At 37.9% G+C, this 23,340-nt stretch overlaps 4 protein-coding genes across 4 annotated transcripts; all 4 read right to left on the bottom strand.

Moving 5' to 3' along the window:
* Positions 1 to 5,813: 5,813 nt before the first annotated feature.
* On the bottom strand, positions 5,814 to 7,177 carry LOC138211569 (uncharacterized). The gene is made up of 3 exons (XM_069171525.1): positions 7,162 to 7,177; positions 6,291 to 6,608; positions 5,814 to 6,199 (listed from the first exon to the last, which is right to left on the bottom strand). Exons 1-3 carry the CDS (start codon positions 7,175 to 7,177, stop codon positions 5,814 to 5,816), a joined length of 720 nt encoding a protein of 239 aa, XP_069027626.1.
* Positions 7,178 to 9,416: 2,239 nt separating this feature from the next.
* LOC138211568 (immunoglobulin superfamily member 3-like) lies at positions 9,417 to 12,246 on the bottom strand. The gene is made up of 6 exons (XM_069171523.1): positions 12,201 to 12,246; positions 10,901 to 11,228; positions 10,457 to 10,797; positions 10,231 to 10,347; positions 9,842 to 9,909; positions 9,417 to 9,737 (listed from the first exon to the last, which is right to left on the bottom strand). Exons 1-6 carry the CDS (start codon positions 12,244 to 12,246, stop codon positions 9,618 to 9,620), a joined length of 1,020 nt encoding a protein of 339 aa, XP_069027624.1. The 3' UTR covers positions 9,417 to 9,617.
* A 767-nt stretch (positions 12,247 to 13,013) lies between these two features.
* Positions 13,014 to 16,341, bottom strand: LOC138211567 (uncharacterized). The gene is made up of 6 exons (XM_069171522.1): positions 16,263 to 16,341; positions 15,799 to 16,155; positions 15,580 to 15,711; positions 15,426 to 15,463; positions 15,212 to 15,322; positions 13,014 to 13,070 (listed from the first exon to the last, which is right to left on the bottom strand). Exons 1-6 carry the CDS (start codon positions 16,297 to 16,299, stop codon positions 13,014 to 13,016), a joined length of 732 nt encoding a protein of 243 aa, XP_069027623.1. The 5' UTR covers positions 16,300 to 16,341.
* A 3,403-nt stretch (positions 16,342 to 19,744) lies between these two features.
* LOC138211566 (uncharacterized) lies at positions 19,745 to 21,108 on the bottom strand. Its single transcript, XM_069171521.1, has 5 exons — positions 20,802 to 21,108; positions 20,337 to 20,693; positions 20,118 to 20,249; positions 19,964 to 20,001; positions 19,745 to 19,876 (listed from the first exon to the last, which is right to left on the bottom strand). The coding sequence occupies exons 1-5, from the start codon at positions 21,106 to 21,108 to the stop codon at positions 19,745 to 19,747; spliced, it is 966 nt and encodes a 321-aa protein (XP_069027622.1).
* Positions 21,109 to 23,340: the final 2,232 nt, after the last annotated feature.

Below are 23,340 nucleotides of genomic sequence, written 5' to 3'. Positions count from 1 at the left end.
GCTTGCCCTCAAGTTTGTTTCCGTTATTACTTATCTGTACTAAAGTTAGACACTAATATGTCCAATAAATCAGTATGATTTTGTTTAGAGCAGCAAAAATATGTGAAGCTGACATCAGGACAACTTTTGTTTGTTCGTACGAGGATGAATCAGAAAGTTCAGAGTGTTCCTGTTGCACGTGAACAAAGCGCAGCACAGTAACGTGCATGGAGCAGAGGGAGGCTATAACTTCCAGGAGTAAGAATTCCAATTGTCTGGGTTCTGGTTCACATCAGGCTATCGGTTCGAAACAGTCATTGTTAAAATTGAACAAAAAATAACTTATCCTAAAGTGTAAATATATTGAATGTTATATACTTTGCTTGAAGGAATAATCGCATTAGTAAATTATTTTTAAATCTCTGTGATGTTAACAAGATTACAAACCTGATAAACACCCATTTCGCGCAATTTAAATGTTGAACTGATTTCTGTGACGTTAGTAAGTGTTTAGAAAGACAAACAGATCACACCAGCAGCAACAGTTTGGCACTAGAAAGTGTGTTTTATTTGTAATTTTTACATGAAAAAGATGAATTCTGTGTGAATACATTTAAACAAAAGAACACAAATTTGAATTAAGATGATACACAGTATAGTATGTACAGTACTGCAACATAAAGGAAGACCTTTAGCTAGTTTATCAACATGATTATTCAAAGCAAATGAACACCAAGCATGTGTTAACAGTCTAATCCAACCCCAAAGCCTTGACAGCAGTGTAAATCTTCTCTCTCTGTGCTTTCTCATCCTTTACTGCATTTCTTTCAGCTTTCATCATGGTAAAGATGACAGCAGAATAAATCCATGTGTCCTCATCTGTCTGACAAAATATATGAAACAAATATGAGCAATATCAAAACCTTTATTGACTTGATAATATGACGATATTTCCCGATATAAATGTTACCTGCTGATTTTGCTGATAACCGCTGGCTGTTACAGCATCTGTTTGCAGAGCAACAGAGACAACAAACATGAAAGACGCTGTCGGTCAATTGACACGCAACAAACGCCAAATACCAGTGGATAGATTGATGTGATGTGTGGGAAATGTCATTTACCGTTGCAGCGATGACATGTCTTGTTCTTGATGGTGTAAATGAGGAAGACTATAACAATCAGACTTGCAGCCAAAGCACCAGACAACAGAACGAGAACCGTGTTTGCTTTCTTCAATTCCCACATGCTGAGTGCTGGTAAATAGAGGCACCCAATAATGATAATTATTTCAGTAAGAACAAATGTTGTATTATTGTTACATAGAAATATGGTGCAGTTACCTTCAACGTCCACTCTTCTTCCATTTCCAAAAATGATCTCTCCACATGTGGCCACACCGCAGTAGTAAGTCCCAGCATCAGAGGATGTGACGTTTTTGGAGAAGTTATAGAAACATTTCTTTGCAGAGCGAGCCTCAGGACTCCTTTCACATTCTTCACCACTACCTCCATGAACATAAATCAAACTGGGATGAGAATCATCTGATCCGGCTCTGAACCAGAACACACGGTGATCTCCAGGACACGTTTTCTTTTCAGAGTCAGAGAGGACTGAACACTGCAGAGTCATTATGGTTCCTGGATGGACTGGATCAGATGGAAGCTCTTGAATGATGGCAGTGATGTCTGGTTCGGGTACTGGGAAATACAAAAACTAATTATAAACATGTTTTGATCAGTTTTTAAGACAAATAATAGTTGAAAATAATCGATATACGTAGAAACACACATTTGAATAGATTTACCTTTAATTCTCAGAGATGCTCCGTTCACAAATGTCATGTCAAGCTTCTTGACTTTTATACAGTAGTACACACCGGTGTCACTGAGCTCGGCTTCGTTAATATGCAGAATGTACGTTCCAGGTTCTTGTTTTGTTGTAACGTGAGGAGTCTTATTACTACCTTTGTAATCAAAAGTATATGTTCCTCCCAAGAACTCAGGCAAATTTCCAGAACCAAGTTTAATCCAATACAAGGTTTCTTGGTATAGAGCATTAGGATGACGAGTACACGAAAGAGTCACATTATCTCCAACACTCACAGTCTTCATTGCAAAGACGAGATCATCTGCGCTTCCTAAAGATAAAAATAAAACAAGTGTGAGAGGTAGATTTTATATCATGTGCTAAAACGTTAGTGCAAGAAATGATAAGTGAAATATATATTTGAAAACAAGCTCTATATACTTACGCCCCACTCTGAGCATCAGCAGTAAATGAAATATGATCATCATTTCCCGATTAATCCACTGGTGTCTGCATCTACATTAGAACATTTCATACGTTGATTTGCCTTAATATGTACTCGCAATAAGTGGGAGGGAACAATTTTAGAATGATCTGATTGGCCACTCGATATGTTGGTGCTTTGCTGTACTACCACAGTGGAAATAATACTAACTATCTTTCTAACCTAAACACATGAAACAGCAGCAGCAGTAAGCTTTTGTTTCATGTGTCTATAACTCTCAGCGAGATCAACTACTTGTGAACCCAAACACTCTTGGTCACAACATTGCCAAGAAGATTTAGACTTTTCAGGTTAAGCTGTTTGGGACGAACACACGTATCCTCCACCTGAAACAGCATTTTATATTGTGGGGATCATATATTCAGAGAATATCCATCTACAAAAATATTTCCAGGTGGTTGCGGTCACACCCTCTTCCTCTACTCTCACTTCAAAGCATCACTCTCACATTATGACAGAAACACATTCACCCGGAAGAGATCACAAGTTTCTGACTCAACTGGTCCATGTAACGATGTGAGGGAGAAAACTCTTGTAAACCTGAACAAAGACCTGACAGTGAGGCAGCATGAGAGAATATACAAACAGTGTTGTTTTTTTCTACATGAAAAGAATGCTTTTGGTTACAGTAAAATAATCAAAACCAAAAATGACTGACTTGCACAAATCCTGAGTGACTCAGCTTCATTACAGTAGTGACAGGAACACCTGACAATATCATGCAGTCAAGTAATACATAAGAGACTCTGGTATAAAAAAAACATGTAGGTCTGGTGTAGATTTCTGGAGCAACTACAGTATTTGTAAGGCGTACAGAGAAAGCAGCTGAAAGAGTTAAAACCTACAGCCACATTTATCAGACTGGAACATTTTGGTTTGTGGCCTTCAAAGGGCTCAACATACTGTTGACTACAAACCTCAACATGTTGGCCTGACAATGAAGTAGTTCATAAAACACAACACCTTCTTAGCAGATAAGCACAGCGTCACCGGTTTGATCCCAGCCGGGGTCGATTGTTAAATGTGTTTCCTGTCCACAGCTTCACTGCTCACAACATACAGAAGGTGGACCAGGAAAAATAATGACTGTTGCATATTGTTCAAAACAAAATGCACAATTAGGAGTTTATTTTTCACTGTGTCCTTTTTACTCTGTCTTTTCTTTGTTTGCACAGCACTGGTTGAACCTGAGACACAAAACAACTTTTATAAACACTGTTGATGCGTGGAAACTCAAGCTTTAAGGTAGTTGGGCTTTCAAACAAGGGTGTAACAACATGAGGGGCTTTTCTTCCTTTCTAACCGTCTCTTTTAATCTCACAAAGCTGGACCACTGCTTATCAATTAGTACTGATCTTTTAAGCAAAGGCAGGACTTTGACTGTAAAGTTACAACAAATAGGATTGACAGCACTGCTTGTTTAGTCCATTGTTTGGTGCAGTGATGCAGTGGAATCAATAAATCAATAAAGTCATGTTAAAATTCAAATTACACTAAACATGATGTATTTCAAAACTGTAGATGCAAATAATTGTAGACTGTATCTTTGAAACACACAGGGAATATACATCAGATACTATTTGTACTTTTAATAACAAGCAAGTTAAACTAAACCTAAAATTAGCCTGCTGAAGCCTCGTAGCTCCTCTCTCACTTCATATCCGGTTGAAGCTCACAGTCAGGTCTGATCTGAGTAAGCAGCTTCAGCGGTTGGTCAAAGGGTGGAGGAACGGCCCGCCACAGCTTTTGTCTGCCACAGTAGCTTTATTTGTTGCTGTCATGACAGAAATGCAGAAGTCCTTTACAAAGTGCAGTGAGACCAGAAAGACTGATGGTCTTTACTGATCTGAATGCATAAGTTAAAACAGAGATTAATTACGTTTAAAAAAAAACTGCATGTAAAATCTTTCTGGCTCTTAACTTAAATTCTATTATCGCAGTGGACTCACAGTCTTTTTTTTCAAAATATTTTTGAGTTCTCCACATCTCTTGACTTTCTGTGTGGTTTTGCTGACATTTCCTCACTTCTACCCTGCAACAGGCCCCCAAAACCTGCAGGTGAACACAGATGTGGTCGCTTGTTTTTTTACAGAAGTCCTGTTTCCTTCCTCTATCAATTTGAACGTCACAATTCTCAAAAAATTATATAGTCTTTGAAATGTTATACTGTATATGTGATTCTCTCTAGGATATTATACGAACAAAACCTACAAATTAAGGCTTAGACAAAACAGAAAAAACAGCTTGCCCTCAAGTTTGTTTCCGTTATTACTTATCTGTACTAAAATTAGACACTAATATGTCCACTAAATCAGTATGATTTTGTTTAGAGCAGCAAAAATATGTGAAGCTGACATCAGGACAACTTTTGTTGGTTCGTACGAGGGTGAATCAGAAAGTTCAGAGTGTTCCTGTTGCACGTGAACAAAGCGCAGCACAGTAATGTGCATGGAGCAGAGGGAGGCTATAACTTCCAGGAGTAAGAATTTCAATTGTCTGTGTTCTGGTTCACATCAGGCTATCGGTTCGTAACAGTCATTATTAAAATTGAACAAAAAAAAACTTATCCTGAAGTGTAAATATATTGAATGTTATATACTTTGCTTGAAGGAATAATCGCATTATTAAATTATTTTTAAATCCCTGTGATGTTAACAAGATTACAAACCTGATAAACAACCGTTTTGCGCAATTTAAATGTTGAACTGATTTCTGTGACATTAGAAAGTGTTTAGAAATACAAACAGATCACACCAGCAGCAACAGTTTGGCACTAGAAAGTGTATTTTATTCGTAATTTTTACGTGAAAAAGATAAATTCTGTGTAAATACATTTAAACAAAAGAACACAAATTTGAATTAAGATGATACACATTATAGTATGTACAGTACTGCAACATAAAGGAAGCCCTATAGCTAGTTTATCAACTTGATTATTCAAAGCAAATGAACACCAAGCATGTGTTAACAGTCTAATCCAACCCCAAAGCCTTGACAGCAGTGTAGATCTTCTCTCTCTCTGCTTTCCCATCCTTTACTGCATTTCTTTCAGCTTTCATCATGGTAAAGATGACAGCAGAATAAATCCAGGTGTCCTCATCTGTCTGACAAAATATATGAACAAAAAATATGAGCAATATCAAAACCTTTATTGACTTGATGAGATAAAAAACAATAAAAGTGCTTTACCTGTTGATGTTTCTGTCCAACCCGTTTTTTCTGCAAGCCAACAGCAGCTGGATCACAAAAAAAAATTACAGTACAGAATAATAAATGAAGGTTCAATCATTTAAATTTCATTGTCTAGAGAAAATATGAGTAACTTCTTTTACCTTTGCAAGAATCACTCTTGTTTTTCTTGATGGCGTGAATGAGGACAGCAATAACAATCAGACTTAAACAGACGATTAATATCACCCCCTCAATTAATACTGAATGTGTTGTTTGAGCTAGAAAACAAACAAAACAACAAATTCAGTGCTTCTTAACTGCCATATTGTTCACAATGGTATCAACATAATTAGAGTATGTCTTTTTTTACTGAACTCAAAATCTTACCAAGGTGCAGCTTAGATATGTTTCCAAATAATATCCTTCCACATGTGGCCACAGCACAGTAGTAAGTCCCAGCATTAGAGGAGCTGATGTTCTTAGAGAAGCGATAAACGCAGCTCTTCTGAGCGTCAGATTCCTCGTCACATTCATTATTTCTATCTCCGTCAGTGTAGATGGTGTCTGGATGAGACTCATCTGATCCGAACCTGAACCAGAACACACTGTGATGTCCTGGACACTTCATGTGCTCAGGGTCAGAGAGGATTGAACACTGGAGAGTTGCTGAGTCTCGGCCTGGACCTGATGCTGTCGGCCACTGAGTGACGGTGTAGTTTGATGTCTGACTGTTTCCTGTGTAATAAAAATGGCAGTAACACAGTTGGCATTTTTTTCAAATGTGCATAGAAACACAAATCCGTAAAAAAAAAAATCACATTATTACCTTTTACTAACAAATATGTCCCATTCCATTGAGGTTTAATGAACTCTGCGCTTGTACAGTGATACATCCCCTCATCCTCCTGGACTGTCCTCAGAATGGTCAGGTTGCTAAAACCGCCATAAAGATGTGCTTGGAATCTTGATTGAGGAAACTCTGGTCCAAACTCACTGTTAGATGTCAAGAGTTTCACAATTAATTTAAGATTATCCCCGGCGCTCTGCTTGTACCATTGGAATCCTACGGAGCTTAATTTGAGTAAAGAACATGTCAAGGTCACTGGTTCTCCGAGCTGAACTGTCGTTACTGGAACCAACGTATCTGAATAAAAGAAAACAGAAAAACATTAAATAAAGGAGTGTGTGAAATCTCTAATGCACAGAATTTTTGGCTGGAAAAAAAGCAGCACTTACATGCTTGATGAAAAAAAAGTAATGCAATCCATAACACAATCATCTTGACATTGGTGTCTTCATGGGGATGTAGTTGGTATCTCAGTGAGTAAAGGAGGTGAGACGGTTGTGATAAGTCAGACTTTAAAAAGCATCTGATTGGTTGTGACAGAATGAGCACACTTCCTGCCACAGTTTGAGTGATTCTCGGCTTTGAGAGGCATATCACCTCTCTTTCATTTTGTTTGCAATGATTCAGATTTTTCACTTTTCACCAGCATACTATTTTGTAGGCCAAAACAAGATTTAGTATGTACCAATACATAGTATGTTAGACGTCGACGTCACATTGACTGAGCCACCGAGACAATTGATGGCGCTAATGCTCCGCCCACAAAAGATAGACGAAGAAGAAGAAGAAGAAGAAGAAGAAGAAGAAGAAGAAGAAGAAGAAGAAGAAGGGGCATTAAAAGGAATCTTACTTGTTCTAAATCGCATCCTTTTTCTTTTTACCACAAACGTTGCGCTACGGATCGTGACGGATATGACAAAGTGCATCAAAGTTCAAGACGCATTTTTGTGATGTAGTAGTATGTCCCAATTGTATACTGATGGAAAAATAATGAACTCATCATACTTGTCGAATGTTTGTCTATCTATTGAACAACATGTTCCTATTGTCTCAGGAAGGACCCATTTATCTGTGCACAGCATGGTCTAATTTTCGACGTCCATATGTCCTTATTTTACGACGTCTGCTTACCTTCATGTTGTGACCTACAACTGAACTCAGATGTAAAGGAAATGGGGGTGGATGTCAACTGCTTGTCACACTGTATAAAAGCTGCCCTACGGAGGACAGACGTTGAGCAATGCTGGATATCCTTCTTTGAGTGTGTATGTATTTGCTCCTTCTTGCAAGAATAAATGTCTGATGTGTTTGATTTTGAATACAGCCTCTGAGTAATTTTTCTAACATATACATACTACATGCAACAGTATATACGTTTTAAGGGAAGCTGCAGTCCATACTAAAAGTAAAAAGAAATTGTATGCGATTCGGAACACAGGGTTTGTTTTGTTGAGGAGATGAGAGGAGGAGAGCCGTGCTGACTGTAAACGAGGAGTTATTTGTGTTATTAAAGCCAGATTTGTCTGAAAAGACTTACTTAATGCTGTCAATGCTTTCAGCACAGTTTCTGCTGAAGACATTTGTTGAGGAAAAATTGCAGGAATTTTTAAGTAAGTGCAAGCTCCTTCAAATATTGCAGAGTTTGCTTGGATTTGCATTAATTATTGCGATCGCAAGATCGGGATTTCCTGGAGGGACTGAAACCATCCCTTTGTTATTACCCCTAGAAATTAGAACAAAACACAAACAAAAGTACTGGTGCTGTTGTTGAATGGAGAGGAGAGGAGACATTGCCAGCTGTGCAGTAGTTAGTTGTTGAAATATTTTATGATGGACCAGAATGATGAATCACTCGAGCAACAGGACAATAATGTCAAAGATAAAATGAAGCATGGCTCAGAATACTGTAATGAAGGCAGAGTCTCGATTTGGCCACATTAAAGTGGACTTAACACAGTTATTTATTGATAATGAACCTTTCCCACAATTAAATTAGTTTCAAAAGAAGTCCACACACTAACTTTCACATGGTATTTATACTTATATATATTTAGGGTAAGTCCAGGGCCTTTAAACTACGGAAAATGTAATTAGCATTTTAGGCTACGATAAAATACAAATATTTGTAGAACAAATATAAAAAGGGCTGTTTTGTATCACATGCAGTTGCACGTGCTTGCAGCAGTCAGTCTCTTTTTTCCTTCTCTCTCTATCGTTTGTCACCTCTCAGAGAATTGCTCGAGAGATTGTGGCATATGTGGCAATGACAACAGTGAATATTTATTCACGTGTTCGATGGGAACAATCAGTGCACACGAGAACTGTGTGTTGTAACTGAACCAAATCTGTTAGGTGGATAACGTGAATCTTAGTGGGAGGGGTTCAGGAAGTAGAAATTGGCAGAGGCTGTGGCTATAACCTGTGGGTTCGTGTTTTGGTGACAAGGATTACATGTAATGCTTTTCTTTCCATTATTCCAAGTTACTGGACGTAAATGTTGGCAGTAATCAGGAGGTGATACCAACTCTAAGTTTGAGGTATTCTTGCAAAATATGGCAATTTATTAAGATTTGGGTAATAGGTTGGATCATAGATCATAGGTGAGCAGTGTGGATAACAGGTTGTTACCAGCAGAAAATTGTAAAAACTCCACAAACACAATAACAATCAACCAACATGTGGCTTTGTCAGCATCTCTAATGAGCAAACATTTTGTGTAATGAAACGTCACAAAGGAAATTTCTTGAGAGGCTTCAGCACACTGACAGGATGCAGTAGAATGAAAAGGTGTTTATATTATCATAGTCTGTATAAAGCCATTGTTAAGTTTTTTATTATTTTGACAGAATAAATGGTTTTCAGTCTAAAAATACGGGTCTAATATCTGCACACTACATGGTATTATAAAATCTTTAAATCCAACTCGATGAAATTGCCGTCAAAAGTTGACCAGATTTCTCCTTTAGCCCGCTCGTCTGTCTTTCTCCTCTCGTTTACGTTCATAAAACGGTTGCAAACATAAAACTCAGAAAGACATTTCATATCATAAACTTTAATTGCAACAAACAAGACAAGACAGTGAGTCAATACAGTTAAAAACCAGGGATGGAAAATGCAACAAAACTATCTTTACGCTTTGAGAGCCCAAATATTGTCGCCGATGAAGCAACTGAACTCTGTTAACACGGGATATTTCTGAATATTTAGCTAAGATAGAAAAATAAAAAGTCCAAACAATCAGTACAGGAACTGTATCATGCGAGGTTTAATTCATAATTCAGGAGATGCTCCACATGGTCACCGGTGTCAGTGTTTAACTTGAGAGTAGACACAGTCCTCGGCAAACTCTCTCTTCTTTCTCCCTCTTGTTGCTTTTCTTTCAGAGAAATTTAGTGGCGCATAGTTCAGATTGTGTTCAGCTTCAGTCTGTGGTGAATAAAACAATTAACAAATTAGTCGTAAAGACTGATATGCTGATTTGGAGACATATATTTACAGAATGATACTTTTCATTTGTCATTTTAACTTACAGTATCGTCTATTGGTTGTCGCGAGGCGTCTTTTTGTGTTTCTGAAAGAGCACTTTCCGTTCCTGAGGCTAAAAACAAATTATAATAACAAAAATATAATCAATAAATGCACTTTTCCCTCACAGTATAATGTCACAGAATACAAATCATTAGGAGCAATGAACGATATAAATTAGCAAGGAAGACTATTTTTTAAAAACTACTGCTACTTCACGTCAATTTCATAAATGTGCACAATGACTGAGCCCTGATGATTTTACAATAGTACTTGAACAGGTTTGTCTGAGCTTGTTTTTAAAATGCATGTATAACATATAATTATTATACATTTAATAATATAAATGTCAAAGGAGAATTTTAGTCTTTCCAACACTTTTAGCTTCACTCACCTCTCCGCTGTTCACATACTCTTATCTTGCAGATGAGAACAACATTTCCAATGACAGAAATGGCCAAACACACGATTAAAATCACCCTCTCAATTAATACTGAATGTGTTGTTTGAGCTAGAAAATAAACAAAACAACAAATTCAGTGCTTCTTAACAGCCATATTGTTCACAATGGTATCAACATAATTAGAATATGTCTTATATTAATGAACTCAAAATCTTACCAAGGTGCAGCTTAGATATGTTTCCAAATAATATCCTTCCACATGTGGCCACAGCACAGAAGTAAGTCCCAGCATCAGAGGAGCTGATGTTTTTAGAGAAGCGATAAACGCAGCTCTTCTGAGCGTCATATTTCTCGTCACATTCATTATTTCTATGTCTGTCAGTGTAGATGGTGTCTGGATGAGACTCATCTGATCCGACTCTGAACCAGAACACACTGTGATGTCCTGGACACTTCATGTGCTCAGGGTCAGAGAGGATTGAACACTGGAGAGTTGCTGAGTCTCGGCCTGGACCTGATGCTGTCGGCCACTGAGTGACGGTGTAGTTTGATGTCTGACTTTTTCCTGTGTAATAAAAATTGCAGTAACACAGTTGGCGTTTTTTTCAAATGTGCATAGAAACACAAGTCTGTATAAAAAAATAAAAAATAAAAAAAAAACACATTATTACCTTTTACTAACAAATATGTCCCAGTCCAGGCAGTGTTAATCCAATCTGCGCTTGTACAGTGATACATCCCCTCATCCTCCTGGACTGTCCTCAGAATGGTCAGGTTGCTAAAACCGTCATGAAGATGTGCTTGGAATCTTGATTGAGGAAACTCTGGTTCAAACGCACTTGTAGATGTCAAGAGTGTCACAATTAATTTAAGATTATCCCCGGCGCTCTGCTTGTACCATTTGAATCGTACGGAGCTGAATTTGAGTAAAGAACATGTCAAGGTCACTGGTTCTCCGATCTGAACTGTTGTTACTGGAACCAGCGTATCTAAATTAAACGAAAACAAAGACATTAAATAAAGGAGTGTGAAAAATCTCGAATGCACAGAATTTTTGGCCGGAAAAAAAGCAGCATTTACATGCTCGATGAAAAAATAGCAATGGAATCCATAACACGATCATCTTGACATTGATGTCTTCATGGGGATGTAGTTGGTATCTCAGTGAGTAAAGGAGGTGAGACAGTTGTGATAAGTCAGACTTTAAAAAGCATCTGATTGGTTGTGACAGAATGAGCACACTTCCTGCCACATATTGTGTGATTCTGGGCTTTGAGAGGCATATCACCTCTCTTTCCTTTTGTTGCAATGATAAAGATTTTTGACTTTTGAGTCTTTTGAGAAAGGTTTGTCTATCTCTGGGTGGTTGGTTGTCTTTGTCCTTGGAGCTACAAGCAAGCAATAAGTGGCACAGTCACTAGTTCTGCTTGTGGTATAAGAATTATCTGAAAAGTATCACGTTCAGTATTTTAAAGGAGAGATAAACAGAAAAAATATTTGGAAATTAATTCTGACACTGCGGAAAATATAAACCTCGGGTTTGACTGAGAATACTTGGAGTGGAATCTATTTGTCCTTAAAAGGTGGGACTTACTGCTGTGCTGTGGTCACATGGGAGGAGCTGTTATTCGGAAATTGAGGTAAACAGCAAATCAGCAGAATTGTGTTTTTAAAAATAGAAGTCATAAATTGGTGACGCCATGCCATCAGAAATGATTAGTATTCATCATTTTCAGAATCAATTATAGATTGGGCAGGGACAAAGTTTATATGCATAAATGAAGAAATGAAGGTACTGTATTTTTTGGACTATAAGGCGCACTGTGAATTAACGTGTCTATGTTCACACATAAACCGCACCGTATTATAAGGCGCATTAAGCAAAACAACACAGTCCGGTAAATCAAACTGTATTCAACTCAGTTGTAACAACAATTACCGGTACAGAAAAATACACTCACTCAGCGTAGCCAATTGCTTGGAGTTTGAAACCCGCTTCGTAAGCATGCCTCTTAACAGGTGCCATTTTTGGAGTCCTTTTACGTACACACAAATGTCCTGTAATATAATGTTGAAGCACAGTAAGTATTACGTGGAGGGGGTAAGCGTACTAAATACTGTTCTCTGATTGGTTTGTTGCAGCTAACGGACACTCCGGGCGCGGGCTGCCTTACATGAATGCACTTTTAGTTCAGACATTACATTCCTGTTACAGGCCGATCAGGTAGTGACACAGCGTGCCATAATGGTCCGAATATCTATTGAGCGGAGCGGCTTCGTTGCCTTAACTAAGTCGTACTTACACGTTTCGACAGATTTTTGAGCTCATTGTACCACATAAAATCGATCAATAAGCACAACAAGTAACCATACATAAGGCGCGCTGGATTAAAAGGTGCACTGTCAATTTCTGAGAAAATTTAAGGATTTTAAGTGCACCTTGTAGTCCGAAAAATACGCTATGTAAATTCACCATGTTTTGAGAAACCTAAAGAAATTTGAGCTTTTTTAGGAGTACTTACCTTCAACGATTAGAGATGTTCCTTTCACAAATATAAAACTTTGTTGGAGTGCCTTTACACAGCAGTAAACTGCCATATCATTTAGTTTTGCTTTTGAAATATACAGCAGAAATGATCCATTCTCTATATCAGTGCTAATGCGATGATGAACACTCCTGAAGCTGTATGATCGTCCTAAGACTTCAGGAAAGTTTCCAGAAACAGGCCTGATCCAAAATAAGCTTTCCCGAACTGTGTTGGCGCATGACAACTTCACATCATCTCCAACACGAACAGTCTTTGTGTCAAAGAGACGATCATCTGTGCAAACTGAAAAAACACCAAACAGATCAATGATGAACAACAGACACAGAATCATAAACGCTGTCTTCTAATTCATGCTCAGAAAACAACAACAATACTTTAAATACGTATGTGGAGTAAATCCGACCTTTCTACATGTACTTACAGCCAACTTGGAGCATCAGCAGGGAATAAAATAGGATCAGCATTTTCTCATAAATCCACTTGAGACTGCTGTAATTGAAACCGTAATAAAGATGATTCACCTAAATGTAATCATATCAAGTGGGAGGAAGCAATTTCAGAGCAATCTGATTGGCTCCTTGTTACGAGGGACGAGCGAGTACACCAGTGAGTACACCATTATCTGTTTGTTAAACCAACTAAATTATCTGTATCCTTAGCCGTACCTGTAGAGGGCGGGGCTTAATCCGAAAGTGATCGGTGATGAAATCGATATGGGTTCATCAGAAATTGCTGAATTTATTATTTATTAGAAAATTATTTATAGAACGGCACCAGAATTGAGCTTCATAGCAATGTTTTTGATCACAAGATTCAAATAACTATTTACCTAGTTTTTTTTTTAAGTTTTTTTTTTTTTTTTAATGAAAGTTTTGATTTTTTTTTAGTTTTTTTTTTTTTAGGAAACTACAGAACAGACTCCAAATTGAGCTTCAGATGAAAGTTTTTTTTTTTTTTTATCACAAGAGTAACAACTATAAACAAACAGATTCAAAGTCATCAGTGACACGTCAATGGTGTGTGGAAACTTTAACATTGCTGTGGTTGGGCTTTCAAGCAAAGGTGTGACTGCAGAGAGGCTTTGCTTCCTGTCTCATTCTAATCTAACAAAGCTGGTCTTGCACAGCTGCATCACTTGGTGCATTGATGGACTTGCAATCTGTACAAATCTATTGTAAAAACAACTACTAACATAATCAGAATAAGATTAAAACAAAAAAAGACCAAGTATGAGTATTGTTTATTATTTGATAACATATGCATTGGTTTGTTGAAGCTCATAGTCAGGTCTGATCAGAGTAGACAACTTCTGTAGTTGGTCAAAAGGTGTAGAAATGGCTCCCCAAAGCATTCGTTTGGGGAGAACAAAAACCCATCAACAAGAAGCAACCTCAGACATAACTAGACTCGTGGGTGGGCAGCCATCTGCCTCAACCCCTTTTGTTTTACGCTTCCTGTGTACTCTCACCCAGTCAGCTCTGCTTTCTTGCTGCTCTGAACCTGCAAAGGGACGGCTGACAGTGGCTACGTTGGGCCGGCCCACAGTGGTTAGTGCAATATTACTCTTTCTGTTGTCTTATTCACAAACAAAAACCATAACCTCCTTGGTGGTGGTAAACATTAACAAGAGTAGGTCAAAACCTAATACACGGCGATGGTTAGACATAGCGTGGGGGCTTTTCATTTGAAATAAGGGCTTATTAATTGAAATGGATGCAGGAAGTCGTGGCATTTGTCCCAACAACGATGTAACAATCACTCAGTCACTCAGTAAGTCAATGACACGTGTGTGTATTGGGTTGGACCTGCTGTTGAGGTTCAGTCAAAAAATAATGTTGTTGGAGTCTTTTGGAATTTTGTTGCTGTTGCTCCTTTAATATAGATGAAAAAATTAATCGTGAAACAACAAAGTAAAGACATGGAAAATGATGCAACTCCGAATGAAGTAAACATGTTTTGTGTTTTATATAAAGTTTATTTATATTCTTGTCTTTTAAGGAAAGAAGCAACAGATGTACACAAACATTGATTTCATTTAGTAAAATGGTTTTAAATTGTATAAACACCTATCAGAGTTATGCTTTAGTTAATATCCTTAAAATTGCAAGGAAGACAAACGAGCAAAAATTAAGAGAGAATTGATTAATCCATGAAGTATATGGGATGAACAATGCTGTAGGATGTCACAAACATGTCGATATTTTTGCACCGTAATGATTTAAATCCCTTTGCCAAAGAAACACTTTCAGAAAGCCAGAAAACAACTGCAAACAGTAAAATATTCAAATGATGCGTAAAATACCTTCATGTTTATCAAAGAGGAATTGCTATTTTACCATTATTTCCCACACTGTGTCAAAATGTCGAAAAAACAATTAACAAATTCTGTGTGTGAATTTTTAATCAACCCTAAAACCACTGACTTCAGAGTAGACGGTGTCTTTCTCTGCTGCATTCATATTTCTTCTCTCTGCTTTGCCGGCCTTCTTCCTGGTGAAGGTTGGTGCAGAATAAGTCAATGAGTCCTCACTTCTCTGAGGAAAAACGTTAAATTATGAAAGAAAATTATGAGCGGGCAGATATTATTTACCTATTTGGAGAGAAAAATATGATGATATTTCCTGATATAAATGTTACCTGCTGATTTTGCTGATAACCGCTGGCTGTTACAGCATCTGTTTGCAGAGCAACAGAGACAATAAACATGAAAGACGCTGTAGGTCAACTGACACGCAACAAACGCCAAATACCAGTGGATAGATTGATGTGATGTGTGGGAAATGTCATTTACCGTTGCAGCGATGACATGTCTTGTTCTTGATGGTGTAAATGAGGAAGACTATAACAATCAGACTTGCAGCCAAAGCACCAGACAACAGAATGAGAATCATGTTTGCTTTCTTCAATTCCCACATGCTGAGTGCTGGAAAATAGAGGCACACAATAATGATAATTATTTCAGTAAGAACAAATGTTGTATTATTGTTCGATAGAAATGTGGTGCAGTTACCTTCAACGTCCACTCTTCTTCCATTCCCAAAAATGATCTCTCCACATGTGGCCACACCGCAGTAGTAAGTCCCAGCATCAGAGGATCTGACGTTTTTGGAGAAGTTATAGAAACATTTCTGTGCAGAGCGAGCCTCAGGACTCCTTTCACATTCTTCACCACTATCTCCATGAACATAAATCAAACTGGGATGAGAATCATCTGATCCGGCTCTGAACCAGAACACACGGTGATCTCCAGGACACGTTTTATTTTCAGAGTCAGAGAGGACTGAACACTGCAGAGTCATTATGGTTCCTGGATGGACTGGATCAGATGGAAGCTCTTGAATGACGGCAGTGATGTCTGGTTCGGGTCCTGGGAAATACAAAAACGAATTATAAACATGTTTTGATCAGCTTTTAAGACAAATAATAGTTGAAAATAATCGATATACATAGAAACACACATTTGATTAGATTTACCTTTAATTCTCAGAGATGCTCCGTTCACAAATGTCATGTCAAGATCCTTGACTTTTACACAGTAGTACACACCGGTGTCACTGAGCTCAGCTTTGTTAATATGCAGAATGTACGTTCCAGGTTCTTGTTTTGTTGTAACGTGAGGAGTGTTATTACCACCTTCATATTTGAAATTAAATGTTCCTCCAAAGAATTCAGGCCAGTTTCCAGAACCAAGTTTAATCCAATACAAGGTTTCTTGGTATAGAGCATTATGATGACGAGTACACGAAAGAGTCACATTATCTCCAACACTCACAGTCTTCATTGCAAAGACGAGATCATCTGCGCTTCCTAAAGATAAAAATAAAACAAGTGTGAGAGGTAGATTTTATATCATGTGCTAAAACGTTAGTGCAAGAAATGACAAGTGAAATATATATTTGAAAACAAGCTCTATATACTTACGCCCCACTCTGAGCATCAGCAGTAAATGAAATATGATCATCATTTTCCGATTAATCCACTCGTGTCTGCATCTACATTAGAACATTTCATACGTTGATTTGCCTTAATATGTACTCGCAATAAGTGGGAGGGAACAATTTTAGAATGATCTGATTGGCCACTCGATATGTTGGTGCTTCGCTGTACTACCACAATGGAAATAATATCAACTATCTTTCTAACCTAAACACATGAAACAGCAGCAGCAGTAAGCTTTTGTTTCAAGTGTCTATAACTCTCAGAGAGATCAACTACATGTGAACCCAAACACTCTTGGTCACAACATTGCCAAGAAGATTTAGACTTTTCAGGTTAAGCTATTTGGGACGAACACACGTATCCTCCACTTGAAACAGCATTTTATATTGTGGGGATCATATATTCAGAGAATATCCATCTACAAAAATATTTCCAGGTGGTTGTGGTCACACCCTCTTCCTCTACTCTCACTTCAAAGCATCACTCTCACATTATGACAGAAACACATTCACCCGGAAGAGATCACAAGTTTCTGACTCAACTGGTCCATGTAACGATGTGAGGGAGAAAACTCTTGTAAACCTGAACAAAGACCTGACAGTGAGGCAGCATGAGAGAATATACAAACAGTGTTGTTTTTTTTCTACATGAAAAGAATGCTTTTGGTTACAGTAAAATAATCAAAACCAAAAGTGAATGACTTGCACAAATCCTGAATGACTCAGCTTCATTACAGTAGTGACAGGAACACCTGACAATATCATGCAGTCAAGTAATACATAAGAGACTCTGGCATAAAAAAACATGTAGGTCTGGTGTAGGTTTCTGGAGCAAGTACAGTATTTGCAAGGTATAAAGCGAAAGCAGCTGAAATAGTTAAAACCTGCAGCAACATTTATCAGACTGGAACATTTTGGTTTGTGGCCTTCAACGGGCTCAACATACTGTTGACTACAAGCCTCAAAATGTTGGCCTGACAATGAAGTAGTTCGTAAAACACAACACCTTCTTAGCAGATAAGCGCAACGTCACCGGTTTGATCCCAGCCGGGGTCGATTGTTAAATGTGTTTCCTGTCCACAGCTTCACTGCTCACAACATACAGAAGGTGGACCAGGAAAAATAATGACTGTTGCATATTATTCAAAACAAAATGCACAATTAGGAGTTTATTTTTCACAGTGTCCTTTTTGCTCTGTCTTTTCTTTGTTTGCACAGCACTGGTTGCACCTGAGACACAAAACAACTTTTATAAACACTGTTGATGCGTGGAAACTCAAGCTTTAAGGTGGTTGGGCTTTCAAACAAGGGTGTAACAACATGAGGGGCTTTTCTTCCTGTCTCACTCTCTCTTTTCATCTCTCAAACCTGGACCACTGCTTGTCAATTATTACTGATCTTTTAGGCAAAGCCAGGACTTTGACTGTAAAGTTACAACAAATAGAATTGACAGCACTGCTTGTTTAGTCCATTTCATGGTGCAGTGATGCAGTGGAATCAATAAATCAATAAAATGGTGTTAAAATAAAAATTACACTAAAATTGACATATTTCAAGACTGCAGATGAAAATAATTGTAGACTGTATCTTTGAAGCACACAGGGAATATACATCAGATACTATTTGTACTTTTAATAACAAGCAAGTCAAACTAAACCTAAAATTAGTCTGCTGAAGCCTCGTAGCTCCTCTCTCACTTCATATCCGGTTGAAGCTGACAGTCAGGTCTGATCTGAGTAAGCAGCTTCAGTGGTTGGTCAAAGGGTGGAGGAACGGCCCACCACAGCTTTTGTCTGCCACAGTAGCTTTATTTGTTGCTGTCATGACCGAAATGCAGAAGTCCTTTACAAAGTGCAGTGAGACCAGAAAGACTGATGGTCTTTATTGATCTGAATACATAAGTTAAAACAGAGAGATTAATTACGTTTAAAAAAAAATGCATAAAAAATCTTTCTGGCTCTTAACTTAAATTCCATTATCACAAAGGACTCACAGTCTTTTTTTTTCAAAATATTTTTGAGTTCTCCACATCTATTGACTTTCTGTGTGGTTTTGGTGACATTTCCTCACTTCTACCCTGCAACAGGCCCCCAAAACCTGCAGGTGAACACAGATGTGGTAGCTTGTTTTTTTTACAGAAGTCCTGTTTCCTTCCTCTATCAATTTGAATGTCACAATTCTCAAAAAAATATATAGTCTTTGAAATGTTATACTGTATATGTGATTATCTCTAGGATATTATACAAACAAAACCTACAACTTAAGGCTTAGACAAAACAGAAAAAACAGCTTGCCCTCAAGTTTGTTTCCATTATTACTTATCTGTACTAAAGTTAGACACTAATATGTCCAATAAATCAGTATGATTTTGTTTAGAGCAGCAAAAATATGTGAAGCTGACATCAGGACAACTTTTGTTTGTTCGAACGAGGGTGAATCAGAAAGTTCAGAGTGTTCCTGTTGCACGTGAACAAAGCGCAGCACAGTAATGTGCATGGAGCAGAGGGAGGCTATAACTTCCAGGAGTAAGTATTCCAATTGTCTGTGTTCTGGTTCACATCAGGCTATCGGTTCGTAACAGTCATTGTTAAAATTGAACAAAATATAACTTATCCTAAAGTGTAAATATATTGAATGTTATATACTTTGCTTGAATGGATTATCGCATTAGTAAATTATTTTTAAATCTCTGTGATGTTAACAAGATTACAAACCTTATAAATACCTGTTTTGCGCAATTTAAATGTCGAACTGATTTCTGTGACGTTAGTAAATGTTTAGAAAGACAAACAGATCACACCAGCAGCAACAGTTTGGCACTGGAAAGTGTGTTTTATTTGTAATTTTTACGTGAAAAAGATGAATTCTGTATGAATACATTTAAACAAAAGAACACAAATTTGAATTAAGATGATACACATTATAGTATGTACAGTACTGCGACATAAAGGAAGCCCTTTGGTTAGTTTATCAACTTGATTATTGAAAGCAAATGAACACCAAGCATGTGTTAACAGTCTAATCCAACCCCAAAGCCTTGACAGCAGTGTAGATCTTCTCTCTCTGTGCTTTCCCATCCTTTTCTGCATTTCTTTCAGCTTTCATCATGGTAAAGATGACAGCAGAATAAATCCATGTGTCCTCATCTGTCTGACAAAATATATGAAACAGATATGAGCAATATCAAAACCTTTATTGACTTGATAATATGACGATATTTCCCGATATAAATGTTACCTGCTGATTTTGCTGATAACCGCTGGCTGTTACAGCATCTGTTTGCAGAGCAACAGAGACAATAAACATGAAAGACGCTGTAGGTCAACTGACACGCAACAAACGGCAAATACCAGTGGATAGATTGATGTGATGTGTGGGAAATGTCATTTACCGTTGCAGCGATCACACGTCTTGTTCTTGATGGTGTAAATGAGGAAGACTATAACAATCAGACTTGCAGCCAAAGCAACAGACAACAGAATGAGAACCGTGTTTGCTTTCTTCAATTCCCACATGCTGAGTGCTGGAAAATAGAGGCACACAATAATGATAATTATTTCAGTAAGAACAAATGTTGTATTATTGTTAGATAGAAATGTGGTGCAGCTACCTTCAACGTCCACTCTTCTTCCATTCCCAAAAATGATCTCTCCACATGTGGCCACACCGCAGTAGTAAGTCCCAGCATCAGAGGATCTGACGTTTTTGTAGAAGTTATAGAAACATTTCTGTGCAGAGCGAGCCTCAGGACTCCTTTCACATTCTTCACCACTACCTCCATGAACATAAATCAAACTGGGATGAGAATCATCTGATCCGGCTCTGAACCAGAACACACGGTGATCTCCAGGACACGTTTTCTTTTCAGAGTCAGAGAGGACTGAACACTGCAGAGTCATTATGGTTCCTGGATGGACTGGATCAGATGGAAGCTCTTGAATGACGGCAGTGATGTCTGGTTCAGGTCCTGGGAAATAAAAAAACGAATTATAAACATGTTTTGATCAGCTTTTAAGAAAAACTAATAGTTAAAAATAATCGATATACATACAAACACAAATTTAATTAGATTTACCTTTAATTCTCAGAGATGTTCCGTTCACAAATGTCATGTCAAGATCATCGACTTTTACACAGTAGTACACACCGGTGTCACTGAGCTCGGCTTCGTTAATATGCAGAATGTACGTTCCAGGTTCTTGTTTTGTTGTAACGTGAGGAGTCTTATTAACAACTTTGTAATCAAAAGTATATGTTCCTCCCAAGAACTCAGGCAAATTTCCAGAAACAAGTTTGATCCAATACAAGGTTTCTTTGTGCAGAGCATTATGATGACGAGTACACGAAAGAGTCACCTTATCTCCAACACTCACAGTCTTCATTGCAAAGACGAGATCATCTGTGCTTCCTAAAGATTAAAATAAAAGAAGAGTGAGAGGTAGATTGTATGTCATGTGCCAAAATGTTAGTGCAAGAAATGACACGTAAAATATATATTTGAAAACAAGCTCTATATACTTACGCCCCACTCTGAGCATCAGCAGTAAATGAAATATGATCATCATTTTCTGATTAATCCACTCGTGTCTGCATCTACATTAGAACATGTCATACGTTGATTTGCCTTCATATGTACTCGCAATAAGTGGGAGGGAACAATTTTAGAATGATCTGATTGGCCACTCGATATGTTGGTGCTTCGCTGTACTACCACAGTGGAAATAATATCAACTATCTTTCTAACCTAAACACATGAAACAGCAGCAGCAGTAAGCTTTTGTTTCATGTGTCTATAACTCTCACAGAGAGATCAACTACATGTGAACCCAAACACTCTTGGTCACAACATTGCCAAGAAGATTTAGACTTTTCAGGTTAAGCTGTTTGGGACGAACACACGTATCCTCCACCTGAAACACCATTTTATATTGTGGGGATCATATATTCAGAGAATATCCATAAACAAAAATATTTCCAGGTGGTTGCGGTCACACCCTCTTCCTCTACTCTCACTTCAAAGCATCACTCTCACATTATGACAGAAACACATTCACCCGGAAGAGATCACAAGTTTCTGACTCAACTGGTCCATGTAACGATGTGAGGGAGAAAACTCTTGTAAACCTGAACAAAGACCTGACAGTGAGGCAGCATGAGAGAATATACAAACAGTGTTGTTTTTTTCTACATGAAAAGAATGCTTTTGGTTACAGTAAAATAATCAAAACCAAAAGTGAATGACTTGCACAAATCCTGAGTGACTCAGCTTCATTACAGTAGTGACAGGAACACCTGACAATATCATGCAGTCAAGTAATACATAAGAGACTCTGGTATAAAAAAAACATGTAGGTCTGGTGTAGGTTTCTGGACCAACTGCAGTATTTGTAAGGTGTAAAGCGAAAGCAGCTGAAAGAGTTAAAACCTACAGCCACATTTATCAGACTGGAACATTTTGGTTTGTGGCCTTCAACGGGCTCAACATACTGTTGACTACAAGCCTCAACATGTTGGCCTGACAATGAAGTAGTTCATAAAACACAACACCTTCTTAGCAGATAAGCGCAGAGTCACCGGTTTGATCCGAGCCGGGGTCGATTGTTAAATGTGTTTCCTGTCCACAGCTTCACTGCTCACAACATACAGAAGGTGGACCAGGAAAAATAATGACTGTTGCATATTGTTCAAAACAAAATGCACAATAAGTAGTTTCTTTTTCACTGTGTCCTTTTTACTCTTTCTTTTCTATGTTTGCACAGCACTGGTTGCACCTGAGACACAAAACGACTTTTATAAACACTGTTGATGCGTGGAAACTCAAACTTTAAGGTGGTTGGGCTTTCAAACAAGGGTGTAACGACACGAGGGGCTTCTCTTCCTGCCTCGCTCTCTCTTTTAATCTCACAAAGCTGGACCACTGCTTATCAATTAGTACAGATCTTTTAAGCAAAGGCAGGACTTTGACTGTAAAGTTACAACAAATCGGATTGACAGCACTGCTTGTTTAGTCCATTGTTTGGTGCAGTGATGCAGTGGAATCAATAAATCAATAAAGTCATGTTAAAATTCAAATTACAATAAAAATGATGTATTTCAAAACTGCAGATGCAAATAATTGTAGATTGCATCTTTGAAACACACACAGGAAATGTACATAAGATACTATTTGTACTTTAAATAACAAGCAAGTCAAACTAAACCTAAAATTAGTCTGCTGAAGCCTCGTAGCTCCTCTCTCACTTCATATCCGGTTGAAGCTGACAGTCAGGTCTGATCTGAGTAAGCAGCTTCAGTGGTTGGTCAAAGGGTGGAGGAACGGCCCACCACAGCTTTTGTCTGCCACAGTAGCTTTATTTGTTGCTGTCATGACCGAAATGCAGAAGTCCTTTACAAAGTGCAGTGAGACCAGAAAGACTGATGGTCTTTATTGATCTGAATACATAAGTTAAAACAGAGAGATTAATTACGTTTAAAAAAAAAATGCATGAAAAATCTTTCTGGCTCTTAACTTAAATTCCATTATCACAGGGGACTCACAGTCTTTTTTTTCAAAATATTTTTGAGTTCTCCACATCTCTTGACTTTCTGTGTGGTTTTGGTGACATTTCCTCACT

The sequence above is a fragment of the Embiotoca jacksoni genome, unplaced genomic scaffold (assembly GCF_022577435.1).
Source record: "Embiotoca jacksoni isolate LCO1_2020_lvr unplaced genomic scaffold, fEmbJac1.0.p SCAF_5, whole genome shotgun sequence".
Lineage (NCBI taxonomy): Eukaryota > Metazoa > Chordata > Actinopteri > Embiotocidae > Embiotoca > Embiotoca jacksoni.
Note: the sequence above shows the minus strand (reverse complement) of the source record. Positions and strands in the feature narration are given on the sequence as shown.

Coding starts and splice junctions, on each gene's coding strand:
- LOC138211569 (XM_069171525.1), bottom strand. Junction 6,200..6,290: donor GACATATTTGTTAGTAAAAG/GTAATAATGTGA, acceptor TTTATTACACAG/GAAACAGTCAGACATCAAAC.
- LOC138211568 (XM_069171523.1), bottom strand. CDS start 12,246: ATGCTTACGAAGCGGGTTTCAAACTCCAAGCAATTGGCTACGCTGA. Junction 11,229..12,200: donor CAAGCAATTGGCTACGCTGA/GTGAGTGTATTT, acceptor CGTTTAATTTAG/ATACGCTGGTTCCAGTAACA. Junction 9,910..10,230: donor AGTATGTGAACAGCGGAGAG/GTGAGTGAAGCT, acceptor ATTTGTTTTTAG/CCTCAGGAACGGAAAGTGCT.
- LOC138211567 (XM_069171522.1), bottom strand. CDS start 16,299: ATGACATTTGTGAACGGAGCATCTCTGAGAATTAAAG. Junction 15,712..15,798: donor AAGAAGAGTGGACGTTGAAG/GTAACTGCACCA, acceptor TCTATTTTCCAG/CACTCAGCATGTGGGAATTG. Junction 15,464..15,579: donor GACATGTCATCGCTGCAACG/GTAAATGACATT, acceptor CTCTGCAAACAG/ATGCTGTAACAGCCAGCGGT.
- LOC138211566 (XM_069171521.1), bottom strand. CDS start 21,108: ATGAAGACTGTGAGTGTTGGAGATAAGGTGACTCTTTCGTGTACTCGT. Junction 20,694..20,801: donor AACATCTCTGAGAATTAAAG/GTAAATCTAATT, acceptor TTTATTTCCCAG/GACCTGAACCAGACATCACT. Junction 20,002..20,117: donor GACGTGTGATCGCTGCAACG/GTAAATGACATT, acceptor CTCTGCAAACAG/ATGCTGTAACAGCCAGCGGT.